At 40.3% G+C, this 20,738-nt stretch overlaps 1 protein-coding gene across 11 annotated transcripts in view; it reads right to left on the bottom strand.

The window, feature by feature from the left end:
• The window catches only part of LOC143040276 (dynactin subunit 1-like), a 69,928-nt gene that overhangs the window by 38,720 nt on the left and 10,470 nt on the right, over nt 1–20,738 (bottom strand). The window contains exons 5-9 of one of the 11 annotated variants that reach the window (XM_076211087.1): nt 20,481–20,528; nt 19,868–19,894; nt 18,811–18,864; nt 12,935–13,055; nt 7,692–7,832 (exon numbers count right to left, since the gene is read on the bottom strand). In XM_076211087.1, the coding sequence (XP_076067202.1) occupies nt 7,692–7,832; nt 12,935–13,055; nt 18,811–18,864; nt 19,868–19,894; nt 20,481–20,528 (391 nt within the window). Of the gene's footprint in view, nt 1–7,691; nt 7,833–12,934; nt 13,056–18,095; nt 18,627–18,810; nt 18,865–19,867; nt 19,895–20,480; nt 20,529–20,738 lie in introns of all 11 variants that reach the window. The other 10 variants (XM_076211090.1, XM_076211088.1, XM_076211089.1 and 7 more) reach the window with 10 other exon arrangements.

The following is a 20,738-nucleotide window of genomic DNA, read 5'->3' as shown; positions in this document are numbered from 1 at the left end:
GGCCTTGCTGTGGATGTGGTGAGTCTTGCTGCACTGCTTCAGACACATAACAGTGGGCAAGATGCAGGGATGACCCATCATCCAGGAGGAGCCAAGAAAAGGAGGGATGGTGATTGGGAATGAAGTATGTGGGGATGAAATGGGTGGAAGTGGATTTATGCCTTTGACTATGGCTACCTCCCTTGTAAGGGGGAAAAAGCCCTTGGTATATATGTGTGTGTATTTACCTAGTTGTTGTATTTTGTGGGAAGAGAGCTATGTGTATGTGCATGTGTGTGTGTGTATATATATATATAGTGGGTCAGGGATTGGAGATGGTTAAAGAAAATGGAGAAAAATGGGAGGTGAGCCAGCTGTTGTTTGCGGACAACACTGCGCTTGTGGCAGGATCTGAGGAGGGATTGAGGAAGATGGTGACAGAGTTTGGGAGAGTATGTGATAGAAGAAAGCTAAAGATAAATGTGGGTAAAAGTAAGGTGATGAGATGTACAAGGGGTGAAAGTGGCAGTAGACTGGAAGTGAGCATTAAAGGAGAGCGACTGGAGGAAGTGGATAGTTTTAGATACTTGGGTGCAGATGTGGCAGGAAAAGGTGGAGTGAAGGTGGAGGTAGAATGTAGATTGAGAGAAGCGAGTAAATGCCTTGGTGGATTAAAAAGTGTAATGAGGAATAGACATTTGGGAATGGATGCTAAGAGGAGACTGTATGAAGGAGTGATTGTGCCAACAGCACTGTATGGGGCAGAAACATGGAACATAAGAGAGGAAGAGAGAAGGAGTTTGAATGTGTTTGAGATGAGGTGTCTGAGAAGTATGATGGGGGTTACTAGGCTAGATAGAGTGAGAAATGAGGAAGTGAGGAGGAAAACAGGGGTGGAAAGGGAGTTGGGAGATAGGGTTGATGAAAGAATATTAAGATGGTTTGGACACATGGAAAGAATGAGTGAAGAAAGACTAGTAAAAGAGGTAGGGAAGGCAGATGTGGAGGGAGTGAACATGAGGGGATGTCCTAGGATGAGGTGGATGGATGAGGTGAAGGGGGCTTTGGGGAAGAGGGGAATGTCTGTTGAGGAAGGACGGCAGTCGACAGAAGACAGGGGTGAATGGAGAATGGTTGTATATGGAGGATGTTGTGATGCATAAGGTGGAATGGGCGGGGGGATGGGGGGGGTAAGGTAGTATGTGAGAGCAAAATTTGATGCAGCCCAAAGGGATTTCTCCCCGTCTTCTCCTTTTATGTAAGGGGGGACGGAGAGGGGGGGTCGCCGATTTAATGAAGCGGCCTTGCTGTGGATGTGCTGTGTCTTGCGACACTGCTTCTGACCCAGGGCAGTGGACAGGGTGCAGGGATGACCCGTCATCCGGGAGGTGCTAAGATACGAGGGAGGGTGGAGGGGTGTGGAGTGTATTCAGGGATGGAATGGGTGGGAATGTTTTTATGCCTTTTCCTTTTTGGCTACCTCCCTTGTAAGGGGGAAAAAGCCTTGGTATATGTATGTATGTATGTGTGTGTGTATATATATATATATATATACACATACATACAGGGTGTTTTGGATAAATTTAACAACTTTTTGATCTTCTGTCATTTCAGAACCATCTGAAGAATTTAATAGCAGTAAAGTGCAATAGATAGTTTATTCTGTGTACTATTGTTGGGTGTGATAGCTAGAGAGCATGGACAACTGGAAAGCACAAGAATATTGGAAGAGAGTGACCTGCATCACGGTGATTCGCACCGAATTAAAAAACTCAAGAAATCTTAGCTGCAGCTCAGTGCTCCTTGAATACCATGAAGGCCGTGAGATGTGAGCTGGAGAATTGTGATGGAGACGTGCATGCAGTGGCTAGCAGGAAGGATCATAGCAGGCATTCTGACTGTCTGCACAACGAAATTTGTCAAGAAGCTGCAAATAAAAGGTGCAACAAGATCCAGGCAAGGCAGAAGTTCTTCTTGTCTGAGAATAACCAGAGCATCCCCAGCTTGACTGGGTGTTTGACCTTATTGAGGAGTTTCCTGGCTTTCATAAGGCCGTTCTCTTGGGCCTTGGCAGCAAGTAGTTGGCCCTTGTGCCTTTTGTATGAGGAGTAACAAAGATCCTTGTTCAGCGCTTTCTTCATAGTTGCCACTTTGATGCTCATCTCTCTCTCCAAGGTCCATTGCCTCACCTGGATTGTGCCTCACCTTTTTTTTTTTGCAGCTTCTTGATGAATTTTGTTGTGCAGACAGTCAGAATGCCTGCTATGATCCTTCTTGCTAGCCACTGCTTCCATGTCTCTGCTGCAATTCTCCAGCTCACATCTCACGGCCTTCATGGTATTCAAGGAGCATTGAGCTGCAGCTAAGATTTCTGAATTTTTTAATTCGGCATGAATCATCATGATGCAGGTCACTCTCTTCCAATATTCTGGTGCTCTCCAGTCATCCATGCTCTCTAGCTCTCACACTCACCAATGGTACATAGAATCAGCTATCCATTACACTTTACCACTATTAAATTCATCAAATGGTTCTGAAATGACAGAAGATAAAAAAAATCATAAAATTGATCCTGAACACCCTGTACATATATGTGTGTGTATACCAGCCTTGCTGTGGAGGTGATGTGTCCTGTTACACTGCTTCTGACCCAGGGCAGTGGGTAAGATGCAGGGATGACCTGTCATCCAGGAGGAGCCAAGAAAAGAGGGTGGGAGGGAGGTGGTGGGTGAATGGGAGTGGAGTAGGTGGGGATGAAATGGGTGGGAGTGGATTTATCTCCTTGACTTTACCTTCCTTGTAAGGGGGAAAAAGCTGGTGGTATATGTGTATGTGTATATATTTTAATTATTGAGAATAAATATAGTGATGAAACTTCCATGTTCATGCTGTAGTGTTAACCCCAGATACTGCTATCCTTATTATCAAGTAGCATTTATTAGAGTACATCTATTTATCTATATACCAAGGGATCAAGGGCTTCTTCCCCTTTATAAGGGAGGTAGCCAAGTCAAAGGCATCCACCCACTCCCATGCACCCTTGTTTCCCTCTCATGGGTGATGGATGGGAGTGGATAGAGTAAATAACTACCGATAAATGCCTGGAAATTAAATCAATCAGGCTGCTTTACCCAGCTGCTTGCACCAACAAATCAACAATGTTTATAATTTTCCCCCCATCACTTCTGTCAGATAATCACATTTGAACTGAAATGTAAAACCCTATGGATAATTGCACATTCAAGTGTCCCGTCATTTTTTCGGACCATAAGGCGCGGGAAAAATCCATACTAAATCGGCCACAAATCGGGTGGAGCGCCGTTATGTGTGCTTCAGTGCAAAAAAAAATGCCTCGGATAGTGACGTACTATTTTGACACGTTTTCCGTAGCTAGCCTGACGACGGCGACAGTGCCTAGCTTTAACAAAAGTTACAACCAAGTTAATAACCAAGGTGCATGTATCTTGACAATACAATTGCGAAAACTTTCGACAGTTTTCCGGGTCCATGCCACCGCATTCATTCACGCGATCATGGCTATGACATGCAATCGCGTCCACAACACAGACAGCCCCCCATTTTGCATGGTCTAGTCTCGCTTCACTCAGAACTGTAGTCATTTGGGTATTTTTTTAGTTCGATCTTGGGCCAATAGTAGCAATATAAAGATTAAATATTAATTTTGTAAAATTAAAATGTATCAACGTAATATGCTAATGAAAGAAGGTCGGTAGCATAGGCTCGGGACGCCAACGTCTCCACGACGACGACAACGAGACCGAGCCGGATGCCCATTTAATTTGCAGGTAATTATTTATTCAAATCACAGGTTAGATGAGGTTAGACGAAGTTATCACCTTTCATTTCCTTCGACGTCAGGCATCTATCATAAGACAAACATGGCGTACCAATCGTCCGACACGACTTCGTTACTTACAAATCCGTTTCAGCATTTTTTTTTTTATTATTATTTCCGCTCACAAAATTTGCATATATACTTGATACATTATAATTTACAAACATTAATAGTAATTTTCTATTGCTATATTGCGCCCCTGGTCGAAACCTAAAAATTTATACCTTCATTTGTAATCTTTGTGTTTTTTAATGAATAGAGAATTCCGGGAAGAAACTGCTACTGTTGGTTTTATTTCCCACAATTCCCGTAACATGTTGTGTTGTTTTTATAGGGGTATTGGCAGGGCAGACCGTCCCATGGAGGTGGGTCTGATTTCACTGACCAAAATAAAAAAGATACTATTTATTTTTGTAATTTTGCTACATCCCAACGATTTTTCTCATTCAACAACGAAAATGTTCAGTTCTGAATGCACTCACATTTGCATGATTATCCGAGACGAGACAAGGTTAGCTAGGTCAACATGAAACTTGAATTCCAGATATTTGAGCTGAAGTAGTTCTCATGGGATGCAGGAAGTTTCGCCCATTTTTTATGAGTACAATGGAATTTGAATTATCCATCTAGCTGTCCTATTTCTCTAGATAATGCATTTTGGAAGGGAAAATCGGGCCGAAACGTGCGGTCTGACTAATCGCCGATCAAACTAATACAATGACGGTTTTTACGACAGGCACAATTTTATATAAGAATTTAGCATATTTTGTCATTATTTGACTCTATTTACTTTAGAATGTGTGATTTCCATGCAATTTAATCAAAGAATTACGTTTTATCCTATTAAAATTACCCACCCAAAGCTACGAATACCTACAAATTACATGAAAAACTCACACAATTTCAAGAACATAGTTTGAATAAATTCAACTATATGCAAATCTAATCCACTAGTCCCACAAACAGTACCAAACTTAATAGTGTAGCTTGCTCCAAACCACCAAATGATCATAGATAGCGGGCAGGACGAATCGTAGCAGTGGTCCGTAATATTACGGAGGATACAATACGGAACTTCTCTTTGATCAAATTAACATGCAAATCACAAATTTTAAAGAAATCAAAGTTTCAAAATAATTTCAACTAAAAGTCTATTACACTAATAACATAATAGTAAGAAACTTAATAAGTGCTTTTGATTCAACCACCAGTGATCTTAGATAAGATGCGGGATGGACGTTGATGGTTGGTGTTATCCGAATAATCCGACCCGATAGAAAACAAAAAAATAAAATAATAATATAATAATTAGGACCACCGATTTCTCAGCTCTTCCGTAACACGCCTGGGGGGGGTGTGGGGGGGGGGGGGGGGGGGGGGGGGGGGGGGGGGGGGGGGGGGGGGGGGGGGGGGGTGGGGGGGTGGGGGGGTGGGGGGGGGGGGGGGGGGGGGGGGGGGGGGGGGGGGGGGGGGGGGGGGGGGGGGGGGGGGGGGGGGGGGGGGGGGGGGGGGGGGGGGGGGTGGCGGGGGGGGGGGGTGCGGGGGGGGGGGGGGCGGGGGGTGGGGGGGGGGGGGGGGGGGGGGGGCGGGGGGGGGGGGTGGGGGGGGGGGGGGTGGGGGGGGGGGGCCCCTTTATTTTGATTAGCCATAATCCGCGAGACACTAGTTAGTTTTCCGTTTATTCTTGGGTCAGTTGCCACTACATTGAGAATTTATTTAGCTCATTTTTACACTGAAACATAACCATTTTCCGATTTACTGCTGATATGCAAGTCCGCCCCCCCGCCCCCCCCCCCCCCCCCCCCCCCGCCATTTTATCTTATGTTTTTTCATGTAAACCCGACATGTAACTGATGATGTAATATTGGTTTGGAAATTTACTACGATTCGTAGTACATACACTTCATAACTTTGCATGAATGAAATTTCCCGCGGTAATGTAAATTTGGCCGTTTGCTTGGCGTGCGCATAAAATGACGCCGCTATTGTGCTCGTCATCGACGGGGCGCCTCTGGTGGTTGTTTGACCTACCTAACGCAGGGCGCCTTATGTCAGGTGCGCCATATGAAGAGTCGGGGAATAGCAAATTACGGGTGCGCCATAATGGTACGAAGCGTCCCTTATGGTCCGAAAAATACGGTAATTGACTTATGGAAATATGAGGTTCCATTGCATATCATTCATTCATACATACCAAAGGATTTTCCCCCCTTATAAGAAGAGGTATCCGACTCCACAACATTTTGATCTAAGGCAATGCAGCAAGACTGCCACACCAGGTTTACCCCCACTGCTTCATTACATGGCAACATCCTCCATCCACTTGAAAAAAATTGACTGCATCAGTTCTTCATCCATTTACAACTACTCTACATTCATTCCAATATTTTGCATTCTCCCTTCCTTGCTCAACTGACATTCCTCTTGAATCCAATGCCCTGTCTGATATAGCTATTCACTTTATTCTTGGTCTTTCTTTCATTCTTTCCACATGCCTAAACTATCTCAGCACTCTCTGATCCACTCTTCATATAACAGAATTTTCTACAGCTGCCTAAATGAACTTCTGATGGACACATAGGGGGTTAGGGCAAAACTGAATTCAATACCATGATAGTTATAATCAAAGGTACTTTCTTTCCAGTTGCAAATAACAAAAAAATGTTAACCACTAAGAGCTCATCTCCGATGTAAAAATCAAGTCCGGGCCCATGTCAAGAATGCCATGCAACTGAAGAGCCAATTTTAAACACACACTGTCATCTTTTCTCCTTTCTTTGGTATAAACACTAGGGTATTGATTCTATGAACTTTCTCCTCCAGGTTACACATTAAAGTGCAGAAGCAAAATGAATCTGTCACATCCTCCATTCCTTAGATCACATGTGGTAAGGCAGAATTGTTGTCACTTGATTGACTTGAATGATCAAACAATACCTTATTACAGGTCTGGTATCATCAGTAGGAGGAACAGGGTGAAAAGTGAATCTGAAGGGGAAGGGTAACACTTGTTAAAAATGTTTAGAAAATATGGAGGAGGAGGAAAAAAAAAAAGTGATAATTTCATAGAGTGCTAAATGCAGGAGGAAGCAGAAAACACCAGCATTAAAGACAGCAGGAAAAAAAGAATGAGATCAGATTAATTTGCAATCAGCTGCCAATAACCACTTACATAAATATGCAGATGCTGAGTATATATTGTATCAACTTCCCCATATTTTGTGAAGTTTCTAAATCATAACTCATGTTTATACGAATCCTGTATTGTACCGATGTTTCAAATATTATGTACCATATGAAGACTATGAAAGGAAAAGGTACAGGGGTCAGCATCTAGTAATTTTTTTTTTCATTTGATGTATACACTTTTCAATAATAGTGCCCCCCCCCCAATAAAAATTGCCTGGATATGCAGAAATTTAATTCAATTTTTAGTTATAAAAAACAATAATAAACAAATAAATAAATAAAACCTACATATACAACATAGGAATAATCATGAATCACAGGTGATGTTAGATCTGTATGAAATATGAGTTAAAGATAGCGAATGAAGAGTCAAAGTGCTGTGTGTGCATATTAACTCAAACTGGTTACAATACAAGATAAATCCAACTATTCCACGAGACCTCTAATGCATAAAATCTGGTAACACAGCAGATCAAAAGGAGTAATAATAAGGCAGTACACTCTCATGAAAAGCCATGGCATTATGCACACTGAAAGAAAGCTGAAAGCACAGAGTTCTCCAGAGGGGGGGGCCCAGTACAGAAAAACAAGAGAAATTCTAAGGGCACACATGCAAAAGAAGCCAAAGCATGCACTTCCAAGGGAGCAGTAGAATAATTCACTGTACTTGTTCTGTCTGACAGGCCACTTCCAGCAACTCCCGCGCCTCCTCCCGCCCAATACAAGGGCTGGGCAGAGAGGCCTGGGACACCGACCTCACCATAGAGTTGCTGCTTGACCCTTTGCCAGATCGAGGGTTTGCCTTGCCCTGCAACAACAGCTCCTCTCACTGCCTACACTTGCACTTTGAGTACAGTTTCAGAGTAAATTGGAAATTAAGTTAAGACATAAAACAAAAAGTTGTCACTGACCAAAAGTTCTTTGAAAGTGGCTTGGCTATTACATGCTGCATTAAACTTCCCAGAGATGTTAGTATCAAAAATGCTGAGAGGGCAAAATATATTATTCCTATGTTACTATTTCTTCAAGAAGTTGTCCAAATCATGCTGTGGCCAATAATAATGGTAAATTTATTCATATCAAACATTCTGCATCTGCACCTCTTGATGTTTAGCAGCAAACTTTGTGTCATGGTTCTTATGATGATCAAGTGCAAATCCATGCATACCCTTTCATATGCAACACTTGAATGTTTAAGGTGGGTCTTTCATACAAAAAACTCATTCCACCCGTAAATGTTGCTATAAAGTCAATCTAGTCAAATATCTGAATTTCACATAAAAATATAAATATCTATTCGATATTGCACATAGGAAGTTTCTAACACTTCACAAATTTGTGGTTAGAAAAATCAATTCATGTGACAGGCTTTGTGTAAACAGTATATGGAGACTGCAACATCATATACAGGACATGGAGCATGAATGCATAAAACTGAAGTTGAACTAGTAATTATAATAAAATTGTTATGCACTTTCATAACTGTGCAATTTTCCAATTTACACATCCAACACTTAGATGATTTTCCTCCTGTAGGACTGGTACAGGAACATATTCTATCTGCAGAAGGGTAGCCTTCTTTAATGGTCCTTGAACTAATAGGATATTACATGAAGTGCCAATTCTTAATACACATACTGACAGAATAGGTGTGTATGATGTTGAATCTCTCTTATTAAGACAGATACCCTGTTACCACATCCGCTGGTGTGGGTAGGGGCTTGGCCCTAAATAAACGAGCTCTCTAATGCGGAGAATGCTTCAAAATGCCCTCATCTTGCTGGAGTGTTGGAGTCATGGCTTTGCAATGTATGGTGTGCAACTTATGGAAATAAGCAGCTAAGGAGTAATTGGGACTAGCAAATACAGTATCTGGGTGCAATGGAAAAATAAAAATAACTAAATAAAAGCAAATTATTGCATCAGAGTTGTTAACAAGTAAGACATAAAATGCACATGTAAGTGCACACACATTTTTGTATATAAAATTATGTAGCAAAAAAGAGAAAAATTAGAGGAAAAAAAAATAAAGTCACTGTACAACATTATTGATCCCCCCAACCCAACTGAGTTTCATATTTTGATGTTAGGACAAATTTAAATTTCTTTATCAGTTGTAGTAAAAAATATACAAAAAAGCATATAAAAAAAAATGCTGAAGTGACTATAAAAAGGCATGCAATATCTTCAAAATTAATCTTATAGTGCATGAATTCAACTCCAGCAAATATTCAATCCCTTAAAATTTCAAAATACATGGCATATGTGCAAGTATCTTTTGTAATTAATGTCCTCAAGTCTTTAATCCTCATCTGAAATGGGTGCAAAAAAGCTTTTAGTCAGGCAGAAAAATGACAAAGAATTGGCACAGAGGTTAGGAAAATCTTTTAAAAATAAACAAACTTTCTTCAAAAGAATTTTTCATCTTTTTCGATATACCACATCAAAATTGTGCAACACTGATGAGTACTGTGCAAGTTTTTTTTTTTCCCCATACAATGATCACGGGACCAATTATGGATACCTGCAAATGATGGTCCTGTGAAACAGATAAGAAAATAATCTCACCACCGTCCATCTCAAAACCTACTAATAACTTCCTCTCATCTGAAGCCAATGGGCTGGTACTTGGTCTCTGAACTAGGCCCAACATCTTGATCAATTATGACTACATTTTTTTTCACACAAGGAGAGTTGACAACTGGAGATTGCTCCCCTCCTCAACCTACTAACTGATGATATATGTATATGTATATGTGTATATATTATATATATATATATATATATATATATAGATATATATAATATATATATATATATAAAAGACCCACACTAATACAACACAAACAACACTACAGAATATCTTCCAAGAGATCTATGGGAGAGCATAAGGATTGTTGCTGATTAATGTGTGGCAGCAAGTTTCTAGTCAATTAAACTCGAGATAATACATGTTATGGTTGTAACTGGGATGCTCACAGGCTGAGCAATTTTGAGCATTGTTACTGAGTGTGAAGTCAGGAGTGGAGGTAATTCATGATTGCCTGACAGATCGAGTTTGTAGCAAGGGCAGACTATTTTAAATTCTAAGCTTCAAAAAGTCATCACCAAAGACTCGCCATCCTAGCCCTCTCTGAGAAGGGGAGTTCATGATGTTAAACTTAATGAAATCATCATTATTGTTGTTACTATTATTATTATTATTATTATAAGAGGAATGTCTGCTAGGCAGGGAGGGGAGAGGGCAAGAACTAGGTGCGAGTTAACAGTGGTTGTGAATAGATGAGAAACTGATGCAGCCCCAAAGGGATTTTTTCTTGTCTGCTCTAAATTCTTGACTGAATGAGGGTGGAAGGTTCCCATGTTATGAAGCAGTGGGGGTTAAACCCCCTTCAGCTGGTAACAGAAGCAGTCCCTACACCAATACAACATAACCAAGAGTCCAAAGTCACACCGAGATCTATGGGAGGGTCTGAGGACTTGGGTTTTCCACTCAGTGAGACCCAAGGCAACAATGACTGTTACAGTTTCATCTACAAATAACAACTGGTTCATTTCACAAACCCTTCCTTTCTCAACCACCATATCTAAATCTTTGCCCTATGTTCTTGTATTTCCTTCCTTTACTGCACCATCCAAATACACATTGAACAACCATGGCTACATTACACAACCCTGACAGAGCTCCATATTTACCTAAGAACACTCACTCCCTTCATTCCTGACCCTCATGCATGCCCTAATATTTACATTAAAATTTGTAACTACTTTTAATACTTCCCTGTGCTGTTGGTATCCAACAACAAATAAGAACAAAGAAACACCTACAGACAGTACAAAACAAATAATCGTATTGGGCCATCATTCTATGCACGAGCCTTCAAACCCATTCAACTACTGCATCACATCCCACGAGCACATTCAGAATTTAAAACTCGGTGTGATGAAGGTTGAGGTGACGGCAGTTTGAACCCTGCCACAAGCAAGATGGACCAAGGGCATGGTTCATTAAATTCTATGCTACAATGTCCTCTGTAATGGGCACTGTCCTAGCCTCCTAATAGGGGGAGTTTGTGACATCAAACTGAATTATTATGATAATTGGAAAAAGAGAGACAGAACCTCATGAGTGTGGCTCCTCTCTTCTACTTTACAATTAGGTAAATACAATGTTGAATGGTTTCAGGTGGAGGTGGAGCTGTGCCACGGTTGTTCAACATGCATATGGATTGAGTGGTGAAGGAGGTAAATGTGTGAGTCAGATAATAGGCAGAATCAATTTGTGACAGAATTTGGGAGGGTATGCGAAAGGAGAATTGAAAGTAAATATGGGCAAAAGTACGGTGATGAGATGTACGAGACATGAAAAGAGTGGTAGGTTAGAGGTGAATCTGGTACCTCATAAGAGACTATAGAAATTGGAACATAGAAGTAATTTTTTTATTAGATGTAGGCAATGACAAATGGAGTTCCACAAGGGGGTGAGAAAAGGCACCCACATTCGTCATCTACACAAATGACATAAAGGGAGGTACGACAAATTATGCTAAGATGTTTGCAGATGATGTTACAATCATAAAGATAAAAGTTGAAGAAGACTGCAATTTATTAAGAAAAGACCTTGGGAATATATATGCCTGGAGCCATGGGTGAAAGACGAAATTCAAGGTAAAAAAATTAGACAATTACGAAACCAAAAGAAGAGAAACATCTGGGAGCGAGTACTAGTCATGAAGAATTTGTTGCCAAACACCCTGTATAGGGTATCAACTGCAAAGATATACTTGCAATTGAATCATTACTCAACGCTAAAAGAACAAACACAGAATTGGCCCAGCAACAGACTCTCAATACCTCATAAGCAATCACCACACAGAAGACAAAGAAGACATTTATCTATCTACACAACAATGGGCTTCTTCTCCCTTATAAGAGAGGTAGCCAGTCAAGGCATGTACCCACCCTCACCCACTGGTTTCCTTTATATCTTAGCTCCTTGTGGATGAAGGAGGGTTATCTGTCCATTGCTTACTGCTCAGGTCAGAAACAATGCAGAAGCACACACCACATCCATATCAGGGCCCCACAACTTTATTTACATGGTAACCCTCTCTCCTTATCCCCTCATGTGAAAATAGAGAAGATTAAGAGAAATCCCTTCGGGTTGCATCAATTTATATTCACAACTATTCTCCACTAAAAGAGTAAAAGAAGACATAGAACACATTATTTCCTACTGTCCTATATTCACTCTAGACAACTCTGCAAAATCTCTTCACTTGGTAACCTACGATATAATCTAGTAGGTGTAGCCAGATTTTCTGGGGACAAAGGCTCCAGAAAGAGAGATCTGAGGCAAAAGATGGATTGGATTGATCATTCTGGTCATTGCCAGGTGAATTTACTTAGCTCAAGGTTGGGGGGGGGGGGGCTTGAGAAATCATATAATCTTCCTGAACATAAACAAACGGCAGAGCTTCTAGGTCAAAATATACCATCTCTTGACTGTTGCAAAATCAGCATTCCTTCTTCAACTGCATGCTTGATATCCAACCTTTTTTCCTAAAGAACAATAGTACAACTTTGCCATCAATTGTACCATCAACATGTGGGGGCAATAATTGATCAAATACGGATATTTTGGAAAACATCTAATTGCAGTTGTAAAAACTGGGAGACACGGGTCTCCTATTTGAACCACCTGGGGTAAAAGACTAAACTGATTATAAGAACTTATGACCAACAATGACCTTGTCCAGGCCTCGACTTTGCCAAGTTAAATGCTCACCATACTCTTAGATACCTCCATTAAAGGTGTAGCCTAATATGGACATGTGTCACAACACTATTAAAACTATCCTCTGGAATAAGAAAATGATCAAACCCAAACTATTTCTTGTGAAAGTTTACCTCAATGAAAGATGAACCTTTCTTGACATCTGCACGTGGAGAGGACTCTTTACTTGGTGTTCTGCTGTCATCCTGCTGCCGCGGTGAAGTTGGCACTTTGCCACTGCCAGCAATAGGTAGCCTGCAAGAAGGCAAGGAATACATCAACACCGCAACCACTTTTCATACTATCCATTTCTTGCTGCAGTTTATAAGATTTGACAATAACTAGCTCACTGGTATCCAACAAAACTGTCATACAAGTACAAAACATTTCCATACAAACTTGTGAAATCTCCTGGGTGAAGAGTATGAGACACCCAAATACCTTACAAAGGGGTATCTAATGTTAATGAAAGAATACTTAAGAATACCCTTTGAGAAAATGCTGCAGGTTGTGTCAAGTTAAGTGGTTCAAAGAAAGCATGCAAACCATAATGCTTTACGAGAGAGTTAAAGTTCTGCTTCAGTGTATATCCACTGTCATTCACCATTCTCTAATAAAATAATTTCTTACCTAGCAAACCTATTAAGACTCAACCCTGTGATGAAACAAAATATATATCCACTATCTCTAGACTCATATACTCTATTTTAACCCAATTTATAATTTCCTGATAGCCACTTTACATGTGTAATCTACAGCTTATGACCAAACAGTTAAAGCTATTCCATACTGAATTATCTGACATGTTAGGAACCCTCCACTAAGCTACCAAGTATTCCTCATTTCTGTAACGATAACACAAGCTTGACTAATACCTATAAAGCGCCCATTAGGTACATACATATACCAAAGGCTTTTCCCCCCTTACCAGGACCGTAGCCAAAGTCAAAAGGCATAATTCCACTCCCATCTATTACCCCTCCCTCCCTCCCTCTCATCATGGCTCCTCATGGATGACGGGTCATCTCTGCATCTTGCCCATCACCCTGGGTCAGAAGCAATGCAGCAAGACACAGCACATCCACAGTAAGGCTGCTTCATTTAATTGGTGACCCCCCCCTACCCATTAAGTATAAACAAAATAATTGTTGTTTCAAGTTTCACTGACTGGAAACCTTCAGCCAGTGGCTGCCAAGTCCTTAGGTCCTCTCTTAGATCTCTATGGAAACACTGGATTGATGTTTGTGTTGTATTAGTCTGCAACGGTCTCTCTGTCACTGGTTTACAGTGATTGGAGGAAGTCAGCAATCACCAATTGTCAGTTCTGTGTATGTGGAAAGCAGGAATGTAGTCAAAGAGTAGATAGAGATCCTGGATATCATGGAGATGCAATCTTATATAAATCTTTCCTTTCCAAGGATTTATATAAGATTTATAGAAGGAAAGAATTTTTTTTAAGAATACCACCATAAGACTCTCAGAGCTCCATTCTATAGGTTGAGGGTGCTACTGGATTCTGAATAACATCATGAAGACAGCTGTTGTCTACAATCTTTAAGTGGTGGGGATGGAATGGGTAGGAGTGGTTTTATGCCTTTGTTTTTGGCTACTTCCCTTATAAGGGGGGAAAAAAGGCCTTTGGTATATGTATGTATGTACAAATTTTCAGACGGGAAACCCACATTCACACAGTGGCTGTTAATGGTCCTTGTGACCTTCAAAAAACCCTCTAGGAAGAAACACTGGACTGCTATCTGTGTAGCACTGGTGTGAGAATGAAGGGGAGAAAGAAGGTACTGTTATATAGTAGGAGGAAAAGGTACTGTTATATAGTAGGAGGAAAAGGTACTGTAGAGATTAATGCTATCAGCCTCAGTTGCACCATCAAACTAAATATCAACTCCCCTAGTCCGAGTCAATCCTAAGGGGTCCTCATGAAGGTGGTGAAGCAATGGTGAACTTCTCTAGGAGGAGAGGGGAGCTTAACTCCCTAGGGGAGGGATTAACTGAGGTTTAATCCCTACCTTACCACTGGGGTGCAAAGGAAGTAAATGAAATACCGAAGTAAGAGTATAAGCATCCTTCAGTACACACAGAATCAAATATTATCTGATACTGAACACTTCCTTTGAATGTAAGTAATTATTTACCAGAGAATGGCAGCCTTGCACTGAAGCAAGAACAGAGATCAAGAGAAATGAAAGCAAGTGTTGAGCAGTGAGACAGAAGGAAATATAGCCATTAAGTGTGAAGCAGAGAGCAGAGAGGTGACCAGGGCCAAACTCAGGACAAAAGGGACCAGTCAGGGTAAGAATGTTTCTTATTTGAGAACATTAGGATACTCTCACATTTCATTCTAAATACTACACAATTTGGTATACATTTTATATATTTTTCAACTAAAACCATATTGTTTCATTTTGCCTATTTTTTCTTAACCTCTCATTTTCTTACTGATTTTTTATCCCAGAATCCATATCACTTTTACTGTATTTTATTTGCATTCGTAATCTATTTTGAGTTGAATTTTCTAATCCTATGAGAGCCTGTAGGAGTCTTGGATAGGATGAAGATCCTCATCAGCTACCCTATTTGCCCTAATTTGAGTTCAGCCCTGAAGATAACATGACATGACATAACATGACATGACACAGTCCCTAAGAACCTTCACCATCTTGAAGTTCATCCCATACAACAATTACAAAAGCATATTACCACTTCTGAAGAATAAATCAGTCACAATGTTCAGGGGTACATAAGAATAAATGTATGGATCATTTGTAACATTAACTAGAATACATGTAAAATGTGCATTGCTATAACATGACCAACACTGTCTTAAACTAATCAATGATTACCAAAACAAGTATAAGTGTAAGCAGTTGTACAATTAAATATTGAAGAGTACCAATTCCTTATAACCACCCTTAAAAATATCCTGTTATCTATAATCATAACTAAGAATTTGAAAACTGATGAAATTTGACAGCATGTCCAGCTTAGGACAGGCAGAAGTAGTTACAAAAGAAATGGTTAGCTGTGAAAGATTTCTAAGAAGAACATGTAGGTCTGAAAGAGAATACTACCCAGTACTTATCAACAGGTTGGAATTAGTCTGAACACAATCATCCGTAACGTACATGCCCACATATTCAACAAATTAATGCTTAGCAGAAACGTGACGAATTGCACTCTGGAAAATGGTTCAAAATTACATTCAGCTCACAGAAGACTCAAGTGGAACCAACGATGGGTACCTGTAAGTGGTGGTCCTGTGAAGCTGACCAATTCTGAAATCTGTCAGCACATGTCACCTTCATCAGGCGGGGCTGACACTCTCTCTCCAGAGTGGGACCAAGATCTATCTCTATTAAATTGTATTTCTTACATTCTTCTCTCGTATGTAGAACTGACAACTGCTCCCCTTTCCCAACCAATTCCAGTCCCACATTAATACAACAATGACAACAGTCACAAGTTTCTTTCCAGACAGATTTATGGGAGTGCCCAAAAAGCTGACTGGAAATCTGCAGCTTTTAAGTGGTTGGTAACACTCCTTAGGTTCTCCTACAAAGTTCTCTGGGAAGAAACTCTGGACTGTTGTTGTTGTTGATCCCTGAGGAACACCATGGCTGGAATGGGGTTTCCCCACAAATCCCTTATAGAGTATATGTTGTGTTGTTGGCAAAGAGTCCAAGTACCACTTTCGATTGTTGTCTGTGTTGCATTAACATGAGGTAGTTTCTATATCACCAGCTTATAGTAATAAGAACAGAGAAGCAATCACTGACTGTTTGCTCTTATTATGTGAAAAAAGAGAAAACACATTGAATTTCATAGAGAAAGTTCTTGGGCCGTATCCAGAGATGAAAGGTCTGCAGAATTCACATCCAGATGAAGGTGAGGGCATTGATAGATTTCAAAGGACCACCTTCTAGGACCAGCACTAGTTCTTGCCTTGGAGGGGGCCATGTGCCACCAAGAAGTCTCTTCTATTTGGATCTTTGCTTCTAATTTTCAGGATTGCTTCAGCCATGTCCTCACTCATAAGTTTCTTCCACCGTTATGTCCTTTCTAACAACAACCATCCTCCCACCACCCATGTTATCTTTCCTGTCCCTTTTCCAGATAGTGTATAGATTATTCCCCAGCTGTAGATCAACATTTCTTGGAAGTTTGGTCCTTACCAAGCAAAAATCATGTTCATCTACAATCAAATAATGAACCATTTCCAGCCTGGCCAACAGTAATCCATCTATATTAGCACAGGCTACTTTTAGTTTTGTTGCAGTCACTGGTTTTACACAAAAGTTACACTGTCAATATTCCTCAATTCTCTGAAGATCTCTACAAGTGAGTCCTCATATAACCCACCGTTACGTACTGCACTACCAAGATGTACGAAGCTTTCCAAGACCATATGTCCATGTACTGTAGCTGTTGTTTATGATCTGGCCTTGACTAAGCCTCACAGAGCAGTCACTGGTTTAATAAAAAAAACATCAAAACCCTATAATTCTCTGACGACACTTAGAACCAAAGATGTTGAGATGTCTCTTCAAGTCTCACAGCCATACACCAAAGACATGGAGAACAAGAGGTTTCAAAATTCTGATCTTGTTCCTTCTACACAAGTGTTGATAAAGCCATATACTATATTCTGGTTGACTGAATACTGACATAACCTGTCACTGTTATACAATACACTACCAAGGTACATGAAGCTTTTTGAAAACTCATTGTCCTTGTTATGAGCATGGTGCCAAATTTATGATGTAAGATCTGTCTAAACACAGCATGCACAATAACAAAAGCCAATCTGCCTGTCCATAGTATGTACAATAACACTCAACAGCAGGGACCACACTTTCTCTCACTCTCTGTGCCCATCGAAATGCATCTCTCCTATCATGCCAAACTCTGAACTGTGTTCATACTAATTCCAACCTTTATTTGATAAACTCCTCTTACAACTATAGGTTCTTAAGAGTTTGCTGTACATGGCCATACTGTATGTAATGCCTTTCAATAAAATTCAAGTATTTAACTAGTGATGTGCCAATCAAAGCAGAAGCTGGACGCCCATGAGAAGTCATGTTCTCATAAAACATCCTGTTCATGATGCAAGTTTTCATGCAAATGTCAGATTGCTGCAAACAATATGACCACATGATGCAAATAGTATATTAAAAGAAGGTATTAAAAGTACATCTGCAATTCTTTATATATACAGCCAAGTTAGTCTGCCTGATGACTGCAAGATAAGAAGCTTTGTGATCAACATTATCATCATACTTGGCCTTGTCTGACTTCCTTGCCAACATTTTTGAAGTTGCAGGGGCTGTTGGCTTGCGCATGGGGCTGGATTGGGTTTGGAAGCTGTTGCTGAGTCTTTTGACCCCCAACATTTTGGGTGCGTGGGGTGAATCAAGGGAATCGATTGACGATGTAGAAGGGGGACGCTTTAACAATGACTTGTCACCACAGTCAATCTTAGATGTAATTTTAGAAAGATTAAGTCTACCCATAGGCCTTGTGTTTTTTGAAACATCTCCTGTTGACTCAGATTTGTGTAGCTTTGATTTGGATGAGGTAAGGGAGCGAAGGTCAGACTTAGAACTACTGGACTTCAATGATGTTTGAGATGGTGTCCTTATCAAATTGGGAATGGAGGGAGTTCGGGATACATTGGTAAGGGATGGAGCCTTTTGCATGGAGGAGTTTGTGGAGTCTAAAGAGAAACTGGTGAGGGAGGCTGGTGATTCAGGGGAGGGAATGCTAGCCCCTGGACTCCACACTTGGTTCAGTTTGCTGAACATAGGCAACCTGTTGGAGAACACCATAAAAGATTTGCATAAGAAGTAACACATGAAAAAAAAATGGCAGGATCATTCATGCTTTTGAGACTTCCTGGAAGAAAGTGATTAGTTACATCAACAGAGCAAAGTTGTCTTGAAGTGAGAAGAAACACCTGGAAACAAACGACTTCCCGTATCTCGATCAATCCTACCTTAGTCTGTCGGGTTTTTGTGGTATGGGGTTTCCCGACGGCTTCCTTTTCAGACTGGCAGCAAGAATAAGAAACAGAAACGGTTCTAGTTATAACGAATATTTCAAGGAACCTGTGCTTTTAATATCAACGATATAACAGTAGAATGAACTTTTTTTTTTAAATTTCAGTATACCAACACGACCTCAACTTAGAATTCAAGCCCTTTAAAATATATATATATACTCTAGCTTGATGACTACATACAAAATTTGTTTTTTCCAAAAAGTTTGAACCTTCTTCCTCTTATAAAAGAGCAAATTGAAACTAAAATACACTATTGCAGTGAACAAAAAAAGAATTCAAATTGGAAGCCTTTAATTATACGCATGCAACATCGTTTTTATGGCCAATCAGCAGTTTGGGATAAAATGGGACCGCAAGTGTCTCCATGAAGAGAAAAACCTCAACAGCTTTAAAAGAGTACAAGCAGATTGGGTAGTAGGTAAGGGAAATATTGAGGTGTAGCTCACGTCCAGTACCTTACATCAACAGATATTGCGGGTCTCAGAGCTTTACACCGTACAATCCTCCACGTGGCAAGGAAAATAAAGAACAGAATTGTCTTGATATCCACACAGTGAATACCTTTACCTCTGCTTCATCTATCATCTCAAGAATAAATTTCCATTGCATACGGGAAACACAATCCCACCCTCAAAGCACAAAAGCAAAACCAAACAATGCAGACCAAAGACCAATCACGCAAGAAAATAAAAAACAAAGATGACAGCTAGACATGGCTTGGAAGGTAAACTGAGATATAACAAGGCATTAGATTTTCCCTTTCAGTATCTACTCTGGGCTGCAGAGTAGTTAGAGAATCATGCGTGCCTGTGCAGCTTTATCCAAAAATCCCATAAAGCAAATACTCTTCGTGTGAAAAAAAGTGACCATGCCAGCTACAAGAGGTGAGTGATACATAGTCCACTTGCTGCCCTATATAAACAAAGAAAATTCTAGGTAAATGAATAAGGGGGAAGTGAAGGTAGCGAGTGTCAAATGCATGGGAGCTTACCTGGTAGGCTCTATCCGCCTTTTCAAACTACAGGGAAAAATAATGGCAAAGAATTAGGTTAATGTTTTGTTGTGCATATGCAAAGTTTTGAGCCTAACTGTATTGCCTTTAACTAATCAACTATTTCTTTTTTCAAAAACAGAAAACAAAAATGAATACAAAATGAAAAAATCAGGACTTTATGACTCAATTTTCTGATACTAATCATCATGCTCATTAATGGGCTTATTTCAGTCAATATCAGTTGTTAAAAAATACTAATTATAGAAAAATTATGAGCAACTAAATGAAAAAAAAGCAATATAGGAGGAAGGAGTGCTTCTGCCCCTGATGCTCATTTCAATTTGCAATGCAACATCCAGGTGTCAATGATACAACAGTTTTGACTCTGAGGGCTGGCAGACTATACATATATGTATATACATATATGGGACCACTTTTTCCAATAGCATGTGGACAAATAAGCATTCAAGATCAGATATTGATATCTAGTGACTGTAGGTGAGGGTCCCATTCTACGGTAATCAACTTAGATGTTTGAGGTCATTTTGGGTTCTATGCAGGAAATGTACAAAGGTGGGCAGATGCTTTGATGTTGCAATGCAATGAATACCTTTGCTGCACACTGGACTTGGAGGTTTTCCGCTCCAGTCGTCGTAAACTGCACGGTGGCATTTGGAAATGGGAGGGAATGGTCATGGTTTGGTAAGAGCAGTAATAGTCACAACATTTAGTAAAATCAACAGTTAGTTCAGTTGCAAACCATAAAAAATATCAAATCAATGACCTCAAGTTATGCATCAAAGCAGGCAGATGGCACAAAAATCAAATGGCAGTGGTGTATATACATAAAACTGAATAGCAGTTGAAT

Source organism: Oratosquilla oratoria, chromosome 28, assembly GCF_046742065.1.
Source record: "Oratosquilla oratoria isolate Oo_2021 chromosome 28, ASM4674206v1, whole genome shotgun sequence".
NCBI lineage: Eukaryota > Metazoa > Arthropoda > Malacostraca > Stomatopoda > Squillidae > Oratosquilla > Oratosquilla oratoria.
The sequence above is the reverse complement of the archived record's forward strand: the minus strand, read 5'-3'. Positions and strand labels throughout refer to the sequence as shown.